Source organism: Lepisma saccharinum, chromosome 14 (genome assembly GCF_977018435.1).
Source record: "Lepisma saccharinum chromosome 14, izLepSacc3.1, whole genome shotgun sequence".
NCBI lineage: Eukaryota > Metazoa > Arthropoda > Insecta > Zygentoma > Lepismatidae > Lepisma > Lepisma saccharinum.
The window spans coordinates 79,797,814-79,815,118 of NC_139242.1; the positions used below are offsets into that span (position 1 = coordinate 79,797,814).

Here is a 17,305-nt window from a genome sequence, read left to right on the forward strand (position 1 = left end):
CATCTTCTCTCAAAAAATCCTGTGTCAAGATTATCCATGCAATTAGATATGATACACACTGCCTTCTATAAGTTATTTGCTTGCTGCTGCTGCTGCCTTGTATTCCTCAGAAACTGCTTATGTGCTCAGAACTTGTTGTTCCTGTTAAACAAAAATAAATATTAGAATTTTGTTATGTTTATTATATAAAATTTCTTGGGGTTCAAATCAAAATTCTATGCTTAATAAAAAAATATCAGTTGGGTTCAGCAGTGTGTTTTGTATATTTAGTGTGTGTGTGTGTGTATGTGTGTTAATATTTTTGGCTTTGGTATTTATATAAAATTTCTTGGGGTTCAAATCAAAACTCTATACTTAATAAACCTATGACAGGTTGTCAAAAATTCTGTCTATTAAATCAAATAGATTTGTAATTCAATTTATATAAATTTGCAATATTTTTGTGTTTAAAAAAATATGATCAGCACTGCAACAACACACCCTTACTCTTCAACAACTCTCACAATACTGGCTGATATGCAATGCAAAATCTCTTTATATAGCCTAAACACAGACCGCATTGAAAACATCTGAAACAATAAGCCAATCAGAATATAACACATCATCACATTATGTCTTAACCAACCAATCAGAAAACAACACATGTCTAATAATTTATTGCTTAATATTGGGTAATAATTTGTTGCAAAACATGATGCAATATAAATAAACCAGAAATAGGCCACAAGTGGACCGGAAGTAGGCAAACCGGAAGTGAACCGGAAGTGGACCGGAAGTAAACCGGAAGTGGACCGGAAGTGAACCGGAAGTGGACCGGAAGTGAACCGGAAGTAAATATGTGTGGGTGTGGGTGTATGTGAGTGGGTGTGGGTGGGTGTGGGTGGGTGTGCGTGGGTGTGCGTGGGTAGCTCTTATGAGCATCTTGGCTTAGTTTTAAGTGTATCCAAAAAAAATATCAAGAGAGGCATATTTTTAACAAATTTATGGACAACAATCTCACAGAAGTGCCTTTTATAAGTGTAGGCAAATCAATCTGAGGGGGCTCATAATTTGTACACTGTAGTTTCGGGAAATTCCCGAGGACATTTTTACAAAAATCTTGGATTAGACAGGGTTCCACACTTGAGCAAAAAACTCATATGGGCATGTTGAGCTTGTTTTAAGTGTAGGCAAATCTGCCTGAGGGGGGCTCATCATTTGTTGAGTTTATAGTAGGGCCAATTACACTACTCATTTTCCAATATGGCAGACAGAGCACAACTCGGATTGTCGGGGACTTTTAGTATGTTGTTTGAAATACCATACTGGCGATATCTACCAATTTTTATCTCTGTTGGAATTTTTTCCATTCTTTTTTCTAATTTGCCTGGACTATTTATTCCTCTCGATGTTCACGTGACTGTTGACCCAGCCGAAGCGGATTTTACCACCGACAGTTAAGGACACGAGCCGTCGAAAATGTGCTGCTTTATGGAACACCTGGAAGAGAGTGAATCAATGCAATTGGGTTTATATAAGGCTCCTTAAATTCTTTTTTGTAATTTATATATTCAGAAACAAAGAGACATACACACGCGTGGTTCGTTACGAATGTTTTAGTTGCACTTCGAAATTATTGGTTTTTGAAGGATAAATTATGTGGTTTCCTTATTTATGTTATGCGATACTTTCAAGTAGTTGCAGGTAGCACCACATGGAGAAGACATATAGGCCCGTTCCGAAAGTCGCACGAGTTTAACTCGTTAAACGAGTCATGGTAACTGGCTGTCCCATAAGTGTTCCCGTGCGTTTCGTGAAAGAACAGGCCAGGAGGCTGCTTTGTTCGGTGAGAATCGTCTGCTGCTTGCAGACAACGCGCGTGCATGATGGCTTCAAACTGCACAAGTTCGAAAAATGTATTATAAATTTAACAGAGAGCTATATGAATCAACATGCACAAGATGAGTGTGCCTTAACTGTGCTTACAATGAGTAACAGTGTTTCGCAGCAGAGTTTATTTCTGCCAGATGCACATGCCTTCCGCTGGACACCATACGGAAAATTTCTATAAACAAAACGCTGCGCATGCGCTTTCGTCTAGAGCGTCCCAGAAGTCTGGAAAATAACTGGTTTCACCAGGATCACGAGGCCAGTTACTTTCGCTCGAATAGTTTGTTTCGTTAAGACTTTCGGAACGCACCCATAATGTGATAAATATTTACTCTTCAGAATGATTTAGTCCGAAATTCAAAACTTAATTCTCTTTACTCGTCCCTTTTCAGGAGGTGCACAATACATTATATTAGAGTCGTAGACAATAAACTAAATGTCTAGAAACTACAATAATTGAAAGAACAAAAACTGTTTGCGTTTTCATTTCATTGGTTATAGAAAAATGAATATGTAAGCTGTGCATTACCTGAGCGTCCTATTCCTCCCACGTGTTTACGATCTAATGCTTCAGCTAAAATGTTAACTGGAAAAAATAGATGGTATAATTACGATTTACAAATTTTACACAACAAAACAACAAGAAAAAAAGAGAATGTTATGTAAAATAGCATGCTATTCGTCAAGTGCATTAGTATACAAGGTTTCGGTAACCTTTCCACCGAAGGTTGCTCCCGGGAATTCACTTACTGCTGACTGGGTGAACCTCAGAGCTACTTTATGCAGGAACAATTTCTGAAAATTTCCCAAATTACATAACCCACCCCAGGAATGGTCCCATGAGTCTAGGACAGCGGTTCTCAATTTTTTTCTCATTGTACCGTTTAGTCGTAACTAAGCGTCTAAGGTACCCCCACCATAGTGGGTTTTGGGGATTTTATTTTTCAGCTGCCTGATTGGTGGGTCGTTTTTGATATGCTGGAGGCGTATATCTGCAATAGAGCAAAATGGCATTCGGGCTGAATGTAGAAAGATAATAAACAAATAAACATTAGAATCCTAAGATTATTACTTTATTGGGTGTTCCTACGGTTACAATCTTTATGATTAGTTAAAAAAAATGAAAATATGAAGCACATGTCTGCTAAGTACATAAAAATCTTTCATTTACATATATTATAGTATATATATATAAAGTAAGAGAACATAAATATGGGGCCTCCCCGATGGCGCAGTGGTAGCGTCGTCGCCTTGTAATCAAGGGGTCCCGGGTTCGATACCCGGTGGAGGCACAAGTGGTTCGGATTCCACTTTAAACTGTAGGTCCAGTCCCGATTAGCCTTACTGTGCATAAAGTGGACTTAAAAAAACACCAAATGTTAAGCAGAATTTTGAAATTTTTATTGTTAGTCCCTAGAGTTGCTGTTGAGTAGGATGTGCCTGCATAGCCTGATACAGTCTCTTAATGTCTGCTTGTGCACTTGAATCTTTAAAGCGGAGATTCGGTTCCAAATTTAGTCCATTTTGGTACTTGTCTTTTATGTACACCATGCATGAAAAGACTCTCTCGCAAACGAATGTAGTGAAGAAAGGGATCAAAAACTCTATTGCGCAGTCAGCTGCATGAAGAACGAGAGATTTCGTATTTTATTTCAATACACATGAAACAAAGATAATAGTGTCAGTGATAAAATCAGCCTTATTTTCCTGTTGATTGTTGAAGCTATGAAGTCTGAAACAATGAAGTCTGCTCTTCACACTTGCAGAGGAAATTTGTTGTGTGAGTATTCTCGATATTTCTCTTCCGAGCAGATCGCGTACCCTCTTCAAGTCGTTCGTGTACCCCTGGGGATACGCGTACCACAGTTTCAGTTTGAGAATCACTGGTCTAGGACAATTAAAATAGCCTAATTCAGTCACTCATTTTCTAGACTGGATGCAAAGGACATCATTTTAAGGCTGAAAATCCTTCCAGAAAAATCGGTCAAATATTCACAGGGATATGGTTAGTTTCGTGATCGAGTAGCCGCCATCTTTGATGACGTCATAGCGGAAAAAGGTACCCTAAGCATTGCCGAAAAGAAAAATGTTCGTACCAGACTTTACTACAGAACAATAGGTAGGAAGAGAACTAAAGGCAGCACTCCTTATCGTTGAGCTCAATAATCGCTAGGTTTTCCGATATTTGAAAATCACATGTGTTCTTGAATAAACGTCACTTCGACAATGAAGTGCGAGTACTCCTCAGTAAAATTACTTATCATCCGGAATCCAATTGTGACAGTCCTCTCCGCTTTTGTTGTGTATTTGCATAGCAGTTAGTTAACTATCTGCGTAACGATCATTTACCGGAATCAAATTTATATCGAAACGATAAAATGTCAGGATTAATTCAAGTGGAAACACTTGGGTATCACCTGTGCGATTACGCGAAAAGCGAAGAGGAGCAACAAGTGGTCAACAATTATGAAACGGATATTATTTGATATTTTTGATAGTAATTAGAATTTGTATTATCCAAAGAAAGACAGAAAATATATAACTGAATATAAAAATAAATTATTGAAATATGTATTGTCACTTACTCGTTGCATCGTTACAACATTCTGGTAAGCGATGACAGCATGGACGAATGATTTTTTCACAATCTGGTAACAAAACATGTAGGAAAAAACAAGTAAGATGTCATGAATTTGCTGAAGTAACGAGCCAAGTTATATTACTTAAGATCATATCACTATTTTTATATTACCTTAATTAATGAATTAATGTGGACCTTGTTGTTGCTTTTCCACTAACATCCAGATCGGTCACCACATTAGCGTCACCATAACGGCAGCTAGAAGATAACAACACTATTGTAGAAGTCTGTTTCGGCACGACGTAACCACCGGCGAACCTCAACCTGCACCCTTCATTCTTCACCCGTCTTGGACAGATCTATATGATGTCCTGTATAGCACTGTGTCCAATGCTCAGATAATGTGCAATTTCTCGTGCAGTTACCCTCCTATCACTTTGGATAAGCTCGTCGATCCGGTCCGTGTTGTTGCGCGTGGAAGCTGTTTTCGGCAGGGTTGTTAAAGGTCCAAAGGAACCCATAAATTCTAACGGTTTCTATTGGGTTACGCTGCAGGACCGGAACCTTTTTCTCGCACAATTTAAATTCGGTCCAAGTTGCGTATTGTTACATTGAGAAAGGTTCCTGGACCGAATTTAATACTGTCACGTGCCAGTCACGACGAAACAATGAGAAATGCAAGGAAAAAATGTTTCCCGAAAATCGACGAGAGATGGCAGCACGCCATATAGAGAGGAGCAAAGGAAATTGTAAAAACTTGGAGCGGAGAAGAGGGATTACATATATTATAGTAAATTGAGAAATATATAAAAGAAGAGTCTAAATACTATAGAAGAAGTAAATATAATGTTGTAAGTAGTAAATTAAGATAATTAAGAACATGCTTGCATATGAAACATTTAGGAAAGACATTAAGTGAGCGAAGGAATTCAGAAATATATCTCTCTATCTCTCTTTTGACTCTCTGGCGAGGAGAACGTCGCCAGGTTTTGGTTGTTTGTCCCCGGTGGCGCTGTGTCAAATTAGACGCCCCGAAGCACTTTACGGTTGCTCTTCTTTTTAGTCGCACTGGGCCATTGGCAGCGCTTGTTATTAGCGATCCTGGTTATTCCCCTTTGGTCGTGAAATAGGAGGTGGCGCTATTGTCAGTTTAGTCGACCCTACTCCTTTATATAAGTATAGCTTGGTTGCTGGATAAGGCCAAAGAAGCGGGGAAAGCGAGCATAAATATAGAATAAATAAGATTAGGAGCGAAAAGGAAAAGAAACAAATTAGAAGAAGAAAAAGAGGAAGAAGCTTTCTACAAAGTATATAAGGGAAAAGAAGAAGAAGCCTTTTCCATATTAAAAGAAGAAGAAGCCTTTTCCATATTAAAAGAAGAAGAAGCCTTTTCCACATTAAAAGAAGAAGAAGCCTTTTAAAAGAAGAAGAAGCCTTTTCATATAGAAGAAATAAGAGAAAAGAAGAAGAAGCCTTTTTCAAAACCAAAGAAGAAGAAGTACTTTCGATAATCAAAGAAGAAGAAGCCTTTTCTATATTAAAAGAAGAAGAAGCCTTTTCGATTATATACATATATATATATTTTCTCTGTATTTTTGTATAGTTCTCAGAATATAGATCCGCATTTAACTGTATCCTCTTGGCTATAAAACGCTCTCTTATTTGGAATTCTCAAACAAAGAAACTATTAACCTGAGATTAAGATTTCTGTAGCCGTGGTAAATAACATTGTAGTACGTACCCACAAGGGGCGTTGCAATACTTTACAGATAAAAAGGTTCTTTACGGTCCAGAACTCATTTACGCTTGCTGATTTTCTCTCCCGGACCGGAATTGAATTTATTTAAAATTCCTGGACCTTTAACAACCCTGGTTTTCGGTCTGCCACTACGAGGCTTATCAACAATGTCTGTGTTGCCATATCTAAAATGTTTCACCCAGCTTTTCACTGAACTGTAACCCATGCAGCCATCTCCACAGAAGTTCTGTAAATGCTGATGAATTTCTGCAGCTCCAACGTTTTCACTAACAAGAAATTCCACAACAGCACGTTGACAAAACGAACTGTCTGTGGGCGCCATTTTTCTCCTACCGACGGCATTGACAGCGAAAGTGGGCATGCGCCATCATGTGGTTCATTCAGTGAACAACACCTGCCATACGTGAGGTTTCGACCGAAATTTGCAAGGCCTGAGAGTAATCTAACAAGGCTTACGACTTTCAGAACGTGCCAATAGTATGGAAAAAAATGCATATGTGCATATGTGGTTGTGTGTGTCGTGCAAAATAATGTTACATATTAGTAGTCCAATTAAGCCGGTTCAACGCCCGAAAATGGGGCTCGGTGGGGCTCGCAGTGTTGCCAACTCCTCACTCGAAAAAAATCACCAAGGTTTTTCTTGGTCTAACCTAACCTAAAGCAAGGAGTTGGCAACCTTGCTTGAGAGTTCTGCAACCGGAAGTGGGGCTTGCAGTGTTGCCAACTCCTCACTGGAAAAAAATCACCAAGGTTTTTTTGTTGGTCTAACCTAACCTAAAGCAAGGAGCTGGCAACCTTGCTTCAGAGTTCTGCAACCGGAAGTGGGGCTTGCAGTGTTGCCAACTCCTCACTCGAAAAAAATCACTAAGGTTTTAGGTCTAACCTAACCCAAAGCAAGAAGCTGGCAACCTTGCTTGAGGCTTGCCTTACAGTGCATAACGCAAGGTTGCCAACCTACTGGTACTTTTACCATGGCTTTTTACAAAAAAAAAGAGAGGAGAGAGAGAGGGAAGAGTTAAACAACCGACAGTATACCTACAGCTTTTTTTTTCTTGGTCTAACCTAGCCCAAAGCAAGGAGTTGGCAACCTTGCTTGAGGCTTGCCTTACAGTGCATAAAGCAAGGTTGCCAACCTACTGGTACTTTTGCCATAGCCTTTTACAAAAAGGAGAGAGAGAGGGAAGAGTTAAACAACCGACAACCTACCTACAGCTTTTTTTTTCTTGGTCTAACCTAACCTAAAGCAAGGAGCTGGCAACCTTGCTTGAGGCTTGCCTTACAGTGCATAAAGCAAGGTTGCCAACCTACTGGTATTTTTGCCATAGCCTTTTACAAAAAAAAAAAAAAAGAGAGAGAGAGAGGAGAGAGAGGGAAGAGTTAAACAACCGACAGCTGCCAACACCTTACTCGAAAAAATCACCAAGATATTTTTCTTGGTCTAACCTAACCCAAAGCAAGGAGCTGGCAACCTTGCTTGAGGCTTGCCTTACAGTGCATAAAGCAAGGTTGCCAACCTACTGGTACTTTTGCCATAGCCTTTTACAAAAAAAAGAGAGAGGAGAGAGAGAGAGGGAAGAGTTAAACAACCGACAGTTTACCTACAGCTTTTTTTTTTTCTTGGTCTAACCTAGCCTAAAGCAAGGAGCTGGCAATTTTGCTTGAGGCTTGCCTTACAGTGCATAAAGCAATTTTTGTCAACCTACACACACTAAACAAGGAGAGCCGGCAACAAATATGTACTGCCGTAAAAGAGAGGGAGATGGATGGCAACACAGTATGTGTGTGCGTGTGTGTGTATAATATGTAGCATTATTAACTAGAGTGTGTTGGCAATTTACTTACAACTAAAAAAAAAATAGAGATGCCAACGTTGCTGTAAGATGAAAAGAGAAAAAGAGATTTATGGCAGGCAACAGTAATGAGCGAATGCGTCATATCGCAATTTTCCAAGTCCCAAAAAAAAAAAAAAAAAAAGAGAGAGGCCAATGTTTGTATATTGTGACCTTTGTAAACCTCTCTCTCGGGGGAACGATGTGCCACACACGCGCGCGCGCGTGCCTGTATTGTGACGCAAACAAACAAACAAAATAATAATTGTTGTTTTTTAGGATGCCTGGCCCCTATAACCTCGCCAGGGTGCGTGGTGCCCAGCCAAAAAAGTAAAAGTTTTCTAATGGCTGCGGTTATCTACAACCGCACCTCTGTAGAGTTTCACGTGTTTTTTTTTTCTCAAACTTCCATGAAACTCTACAGAGGGCCTCCGTAATGCATGCAACGTGTACTATCGACTCTAGTGTTATTTGATGTTGTGATATTTTTGGATATAGAGTTTTATTGTGAGATATAGATAAAAATAATTATGTTTATTATAATATTTTCTTGATGAAGATGGAGAATATGTGTGTGTTACAAATAAAGTTGCATGCTTTTTTTTCTAGTGTGTGTGTATGTGTTTTTGATGTTTCGACAGCATCTGAAACGATAAAAAAAAGAAATTTTATTGTTAATTTTCACGTGTAAAAAACAACAACAAATTTTTTTTGTGCAAATTTTCTGATTTGTCTCTTGTGCTATAGTGATGAAAAAAGATATTGTAACTGATAACTGATGAAATTGACATTTGTAACTGATCTGAACTAGTGAAATTCGTATTGTGCCATTGTAACTGATTGTGCTAGTACAAAAAATTTCTTATTGTGCAAGAAAAGATGTTAAAAAACTTGTTAAAACTGCTCTGTGATCCTCTCGTTCTTCACGTCGTAGGCGAAGGACTTCTCTGCAATCAGGATGACACTGCATAGGGTATCCTCGGGCAAGGCATCGTGGAACTCGCAGACGACCTTGATGTTGGTTCGATCGTTGACCACAACCTTCTTTCTCTTAGATGTGTTGATGACGGTCATGGGTCTCCGTGCTTTGAACTCGCTGGGCGTGTAGTACATGTCCACGCTTCCCTCGGTCACGCGTTTGTAAGCCGAGAACGCTTCGTAAAGTTTGAGGTAATCGTTTTTGGTCACGTCGAGGTTGTAATTCTCGCGCGGGAACACTTCGTTGCGTCCATTCTTCAGATAAACGTTCTTGATCTTGCAGTCGTCGAACTTGCTGGAATCTTTTTCCTGATTCTTGTCCCTCCCGGTCTGAAAGAGCACTACGACGAAATCTGGCATGTCGAACTGTATGTTGTTGAACTGCGTCGTCACGTCGAATTCCATGTGACTTCCCGACGCCATCTTCTGCACGCACTGGTAACCGTGAAAATGAATCGGCACCTGCGGACTTTTCAAGATCTCCGCTTTGTACTTGAGGGCGTAGTTCGTTTCGTATTCCACCACCGGCATTCTCAATTCCATGCTCCGGATGACGCACTTGGCTGCTTCGGGTAAAGTGTTGGCTATCGGCGTGGTGCCGTCCGGACCCAAAGTAGCGTATCGCATCAGTGCGTCGTTGTCGTTGGCCGCTCTTCGAAACGTGATCCTCAGTCCTCCCTTCCACATGATCTCCTTGTAGTCCGAGAAGAAACCCGGCAGCAGACGCATGGGAAAGAGCACCGTGTGACTTGTCGTCGATATTTTGGTCCCGGCTTCGAATCCCCCGGCCTGGTAGTACGCTGCGTCCGTTTTGGATAATTTCAACGTTCCCACTGCCGTCGACGTGATGCCTGGATAATCTATTCTGTCGATGACGGTGTTGTGTTTTCTCACCTCCACCTGCGAGAACAGGTGAGGCACGAAGTTGTCCACGAGTATTAAGTTTGCAGCTGCGGGAAACGCGTCTCCGCTTTCCTTCTTCACCACGTCGAATTGAAGGTAGAGGTCCGCTCTGTGAGGATGAACGAACCCGTCGCCTACGTCCACGTCGTATTCGATCTCCCTGTTTGCTTCGTTCAGATTGGCGAACGTGCGACGGTTGGGAGGGAAAGATTGCAATTCGTAACTTTCGATTTGCTCCATTTTACATGTATGGTTATTTATTATACGTTGATCTCCACGATGGCCGTCGTAGTGGCACCTGCGAAATCCACCACGTCTCCTTTCTCGTTCGTCACCACCAACTCTATGTCGTCTATGCGGTTGCGACATACTGGAAAATAGATCGGCGAAGAGGGCGTGTAGATGATCGGTTCCATGAACTCGGAACTTGGTTTGAAAGTGGCTATGATTCCCGTCTGCTTGTGACTTCCTAATAATCCGTCCGAAGATTTCGTGATCATGCCTTCCGCCACGTTGCAGTGTACGTTCAGAGACTCTATGGCCAAGAATTTAGGAATGTTGGTTGCTACGTGCTTGATGCCAGCTTCGAGTTTGGTGTCGTTCTCGAAACCTAAAAGTTCTCCCATGGTGCCCAGGTCCACGGTCTCCGTCGCGGATAGGATTTCCACTCTGTGCGTGACCGAATTTTGAGAAAGGTATGTGCCTTTGGGTAATTGAGCTTGCAAAGTGGAAAGATTGTATTGTCCTGGCGTGACGACGATGTGTTCGCTTCCGACGCTAATTTTGTTGTTGTGCTGCGTGACGTTAGGTATGAGGTACATGCTGTAGAATGCACGCAGAGCCACGGATTTAGGATAGACGATGTCGTCGTGCAGCGTGAGTTTCAAGATTGAAGATTCGCTCGTAAGATGGAACACGCCCATCCTAGTGATGCTGTTTGAGGTTCCACAATGCTTTCTGGAAATCCTCGATCGTAGGGTTATTTATTTTAGAGAGAAACGCGAGCACGGAGAGGCAGAGATAGCCGCAGTTCACGTCTCCGAAATTTTGAATGCGTTCGTCGTTGTAGTATATAGAGGTTTTGTTCGTTTTCAGATAATGGATTAAATTTGTAGGTGGAACACCTCCGAAAGAATCGAAAACGAATGCTTTATCATCATTTTTGTGGTAACATATCCAATGCGTGCCTGGATTTTCTTGACCGTCCAAGTTGACTACTCCGCATTCTCTTCTTTTAACGCTTGAAGGTAACGAGTCGGACATGAAAACTCCTCTGAAGTGTTTGATTTGTAACGGTCCGATCAGAGATTCAATGTCTCGGTTGGTGAGTGCTTCTGTTTCTTTTTTTTAAACTTCTTCATCATGCCCTTCCCCTTCTTCTCCATGGCCAGGTTGTGACGTTTCTGTTCTTCCAACTCGGCCTTGTTCTTCTTCGAGTCGATGACGGTTTTCGCGATGGCGGCACTTCCACCGGCCAAACTTCCAACGGCCCCCAATGCTGCTAGGATGGCCGGGATGCTGAATATGAAACCTCCGATCTTTTGCTGTTTCCGCGAAAGCTGCAATCTTTTCAATTGAGGTGTGCTGAGCAGCAATTTCATTCCGTGTCCTTTCGACAAGCAAGAACGTTTCTTCTCGCGTTGTTTCTTGGTGAGTAACCCATCGAGGGCACCTAGATTTTTAAGATTGGAGTATGGTATCTGGTACACGACACCCTTGGGCTTCATGTTGATGCTCTATGTGTTATTTTCATGGTATGTTATTTATATATATATTCTGAGATTTTTTCTTGTGTAGTTTTTTTACGGTATGTTATTTATATATTTTCAAGGCCTTGCAGTCGTTACACAAATTCTATTACGTGCTTTGTTTTCTTGCCAAGAAGTTCCTTTGTCCCCTTGTACACGATTCGAGTTTTGTTCTCGATTAAAATAGATAGCTTCTCGTCGGATAACATGTTAGCGTATCGATCTGGTAAAAATAGACTGTATTGTGCGTTGAGCAACAGGCGTACCTTGGGACCATACTGGGTAGAAACGATTGAACCGGAAGTTATCGTGTAAGGTTTGTCGACTTCCAATTCCTGAATTTTTACATACTCGACTGACAAATTTAGCATTTGTTTTAATGCTTGGAGATCACTCATTTTTTCAGTCGTCATATCAAAAAAAAATTTCAGAGTGTTAGAGAGAAATTTAATTGTTTTTTCACGATGTGTGTTATTTATATATACCAAAGATTATTTTTTTTCACGATGTGTGTTATTTATATATCAAGTTTTTTTTTGACACGTATATATATTATTATTTTTAACAGAGGAAGAAAGTCCGTGCTTCGGAAAACGCGATGATGTGCGTAATGATATCTTCTGTCTCCTGCATAGACTTGTACCAATCTACTGTGTACCGTCTTCTTCCCTGCCTTGCCTCGTCCAGTTCGTCTAACCTTTCGTTCAATTTTTCCCCTGCAGCCGAAAGCAGAATGTTGAGATCACCGCACCTCAGGCCGCTGATCTCCCGAAGATGGTTCTTGAGAACCATTTCACAAGGGATGCGAAATTCCGGCGTTGTTCTTGCTATGATTACAAGTTTATTAACATCTCCGTTAACTACCTTTTTGAATATTTTTGATAGTAGCTCGGGTGGCAAATCAGTTATACGAGACATGTTGTTATTATTATTATTTTTTACTCTATGTTATTTATATACCCCACCCCAATTTTTGTTTCGTGTTCATGGCGATGGTGGTACCCAGTGCGGCGACCCGTTCACCCAGCGATGCGTCTCTGCTCACGAATCTTTCGAAAGCTGCGTGCTCTAACTTTCTGTCTGCTTCGTGACGTGCGTCCAGATCCGTCTGCGTGGTGTTGTAGGCGATGTCGTGATCTTTGCATGCCGCGTCCAACGGATTCACACCCTTGTCTCCACTCTCCAATCTTTTCTCGAGTTTGGTACCCGGTCCGCAGTACTGGTAGCCAGGTAGATGCATCTCGAAAGGTAACTTGTTGATGATGTCGTTCACGAGTCCTTTTCCTTCGGCCGCGTTCCAAAATTTCGGAGGCAGCGTGTTGATGATTTTGATCAGGTAACCTATGCCCTTGTCGTCGTTCACGATGAAGTTGGAAAGTTTCGTGCTGATCATGTCCACGATGCCAACCTTCTCGTTGTAGAAATTACGGTTGCCTGCATTCTCTTCGCCGGCTATCACCAACAATCGGTCCACGAGCTTCCTAACGTCGTCCACCCAAACGAATTCTTTGGGTAACGTGTTGTAGCGTTTGACGCCGCTGCCTGTTTTGACCTGGTTCCAAATCGGTTTGATGAGATTCCTGTACTTCTCGCCGCTGCTCGATTTCACCCTATTCTGCGAGGCGTCGTTGTTCTGGTACAAGGCATCCGTCATGATCAGAATTTCCTTGTAACTTTGGTAATCTTCGTCGGTGTAATCTTTCGGCTGCTTTTTGGCAACGAGTTCCCACAGTCCCACCGTACCCGGATACCTGTTCCAACTATCCTTGTCGCCTAAATTGACTTTAATGTCGTTGCCTTCGAAGGTCACCTTCGATTTCCCAATCTTCCACACCACACCGCCGCCTTCGCTGGTTTCCATGCTGGGATACAATCCGAACACTTCATCCTTGTCGAATTTCCCCGTGCTCAGGTAGTCTCGTGCCAAAGGTCCCAACTCGATCTTATCCGAAGACGTGCTGCCTATGGCTCGACGTCGTGCCGGTGCATCCTTCAGTTCGAACGGCGTCGAAGGAATGCTCGAAATGGGCGTGGGTACGGCGTAACTTTTAGCTGCGAGTGGTACGAGTTCGTTGATCAAATTTTTATTTTGTTCCGTGACACTTTTAATTTCTTTACCTAGACCGCTGATGGCATCGATCACAGGTTGATCCTGACGTTTCTTCTCTTCGTAGAATCCGCGATTCTCGGATTTCCAACCTTTGAAGCGTTTCGCGAGGTAATCGCGAAGCTTGAGATTTTCGTCTTCGATTTTTCGTTTCGTCATGACGTTATTTATACACGTCGTTTCTCACAACGTTGCAACGTTTAGAAAGTCGTTGATTTTGTTTCTGTATTTTCCGTCGTTGGGTTTCCTCGTCATGTCGATCGTCGCGAATCCGAAATCGTCACCGTTCCAGCAAGTAGAGCAGCAGCGTTCCGAAAATTGATTGTAGTTCATGTCTCCGCCTACGTAGTCATCGTACGCGTGCTTGAGGTTGGTGTGATCTTGACGAAACAAACATATGAAATTAGCGTTGTCGCGTATTAACTGTTTTGGAATTTTGGAAAACGTTTGAGCTAGGTAAAAACAATCCATTCCTTTGTGACGACCTTGCGTGAAAAAGTTGCGAATTTCATTTTGATTTTCCAGGATGGCGTCGTCGAACACGACGACTGAATTTTCACGACAATCGTCGAGTGGTTTTATTTCCGAGGCGAACGTTGCAATGTCCAGACCATCGTACAGTTTCATCAGTTGCTGGTATTTGGATTGCTCCAAACTTTTCGAGAACACGTACAGGTGCCTGTTCTTCCAATCTAACCAATTCGGTGCGAGGAGCAAATTGTCCACGAGCAGTGTCGTTTTCCCACACCCCGAAGGACCTACGATCAGACAGCGGATGCTGTCGGGAAGCAACTCGCCGTTCTTTTTTTTTCTCGTTTGACTTTCCGGATCCGGTAGACGCTTCACCACGTTCCACGTACTTACAAGATCACTTCGTTCGCGTCGATCCAACTCTTTTCCGGAAGTCCCAGCCATTTGACAAACAGTTTGTCACCTTTCCTACGCAATACTTTCTCGATGAGGTACGTGTCAGGGTGTTTCGTTTTAGAGAGTTCCTCTTCGTAAAATCTTCCTTTCAAAAACTCGTCGCTACTATCTTTTATTATATACGTGTGTCGGTTTCCGGGTAGAACTCGAACCACGGTAAAAAGTTCCGTGCTCCAATTTTTTGTGAACCCCTTCTCGAAGGTGCGTTTGAATTTGCTGATCCTCACCTGGTCTCCAATTTTGTATTTAGCTTTTTTTGTCGTGGGTGTGTACTTTGGACAGTAAACTGTAGAAATTAAACGCTGCTCGTCAGACTTGGTAACGTCAACTGGCTTCATGCCTATCGTTCTGTGCACCGTATTATTATAGGTGTCGACGAGTTCCGGCAGGATGTCGACCCATTTGTAATTTCCCCGAAGCGTGAATCGTTTCCACATGTGTGTTTTCAAGGTTCGATTGAATCTTTCCACGATGCTGGCTTTGATGTGACTGAAGCTCGAATAATGTCGAATCTTGTGTTTTTGAATAAATTTTTGGAATACGGCGTTGTAAAATTCTTTACCGTTGTCCGTTTGCAGAAACCGTGGTCGTCTGCCACCGCTTTCGCGAAAAATTGTCTTGAATGCTTCCGTGACGCATGTTCCCGTTGTCGCCTTCAAAGGTAGAGCCCATGCGAATTTCGAAAACGTGTCTATGACGGTGAGAAGGTACTTGTTTTCCTTGTTCAATTTATGCACGTTTTTCAAATTGCCGCTACTCATCTCCACGAGGTCGCTTTGCCAGAGGTCGTCGATGCCCTTGGTTACCACAGCCAAACGTTCGTAGTTGCGGCGTGCAGGTTTATGCAATTCTTCGACGATGGCTTGCCTAGACATTTTTTTAGAGATTACGTTTCAAGAGAAGCACAAGCGTGATGGGATTCAAAGAGGGTGGCACTTCGCTCGTGTTTTGAATGATCAGCTTATCGCCGGCACTCACGTCGAAAACGGTAAGATCTTCGTCTTCGTGTATTTCATATATGTTGCGCGTTTCGTTCCAACGTGCCAGAGGAATGTTTCCTGCTTTCTGGACACCACGGTTCGATATCAAAGTCATGGTAGGAACGCTAGCTTTTCTACCGTGAGACCAGTACGAAAATTCGTTTATCTGAATCGTGCCATCGAGGAGAAACTTGTAGTACGGATGATAAGGATGCAACATGTACAGTTTGTTACCTTCGACGAACGTGGAGATTCTCTGTTGATTGGGTACGCTGTTGATTTCGATGGCTTGCAGAGAATGCAGTTTAGCGAATTTAGTGTCGACGCCGAGCAGATTACTGTGAACTTGTCCGAGTTTATTTTCGATGGGCAGCAAATGCTCGATTATGGTATCCGTTACGGCAGAAAACGACGGTTTGATTTTCACTTCCACGTTCAACTGCTTGTAGTTTTCGTTGAGTTCTTGCAACTTGGCGCCGAAAGAGGCCAGCGTCGATTCCTGCGTGGATTCCAGCACTCCGACTTGATCTCTGATGTTGACGACGATGTTCTGAAGGTTCTCGACTTGATTCAATTTCGAGCTCTTCTCGGTAAGATCGTTCACGATGCTTCGCATCTCTGTAAACTGCGTGTGAAGGTCGGCGACGCTCTGCGAAGTGGGCAGCGTCGACACCAGCGAAGTAATTTCGTCTCGAATCTGTTCCACGTTCGCCGTTTCCGTTTCCAGTCGTTTCAGCATTCGAGATATGTTTCTTTTCAAAGCGTGCAATTCTTTGGAGGTGGGGAGATTGGCCACCCTACTCTCGAGATCGCTCAATGAACTTTTGATGTCGTTCGAATCGGATAGTGCCGTCACCGCCGTTTTCAATTTTTCCAAATCTTCGCTCGAAGGCACGCTCGTCCGTAACGATTCCAAGTCACCCTGTATGTTGTCGAGTACGTGATGAAAATGAGCGAGATTCGTTTCGACGTTTAAATTTTCTAAATATTCGATCTTCTGCTGAACCGTGCTTAACGTGTCTTGAATGCTCGTCAACGCTCTTGCTTCAGCGTGAATATTTTTAATTTCTTCGTTGATCAATTCCAAGGACGCCTGAAGCGTAGCGATGGTGGTTTGAATGTGTTCGAAATCTTGATAGGCCTCCAATTGAATTTTTATGTTCGCGACGCTTTTACCGATGACCTGCAGTTCGTCCGACGATGGTAGGTTCGTCATTGTATCTTCCGAAGTCTGCAACTTGGATTTAATTTCTTCCAACGTGCTGGTGAATTCTTCTTGTAATTTGGAAACGACGACATGCAAGCGTTCTGCGTCTATATCGTTCACGACGGTTTGAAGTTCAGAGAAATTCTTTTCTATTGCGGAAGTTCGTTCTTCGATTTCGAGTTTCAATTTTTCCAAATCTTCATTTTTCGATTGAAATTGCTGTAATTTGGCCAAATCATTTTGAAGCGAATCCACGCTCAACTGTATATTTTGAACGTTGTCGTAAGAAGGTACGTCGACATAATTTTTTATCAGCGCCTTCAGTTCGGAATCGATTTTCAGAATGGGGTCGAGACATTGCGTTTGGAGCGTAGCGATTTCCGACTCTAAACTTTTGTTTAAGGTTTCCTGCAAAGC

General features: G+C 42.2%; 1 protein-coding gene across 3 annotated transcripts in view; it reads right to left on the reverse strand.

The window, feature by feature from the left end:
* LOC145998629 (complement factor D-like) overlaps nt 1–17,305 on the reverse strand; it is a 94,612-nt gene that overhangs the window by 66,808 nt on the left and 10,499 nt on the right. For 2 of the 3 annotated variants that reach the window (XM_083135088.1, XM_083135087.1), the window contains exons 3-4: nt 4,455–4,517; nt 2,399–2,455 (exon numbers count right to left, since the gene is read on the reverse strand). In XM_083135088.1, coding sequence (XP_082991214.1) covers nt 2,399–2,455; nt 4,455–4,517 — 120 coding nt within the window. The remainder of the gene's footprint in view (nt 1–2,398; nt 2,456–4,454; nt 4,518–17,305) is intronic. The other variant, XM_083135089.1, reaches the window with a different exon arrangement.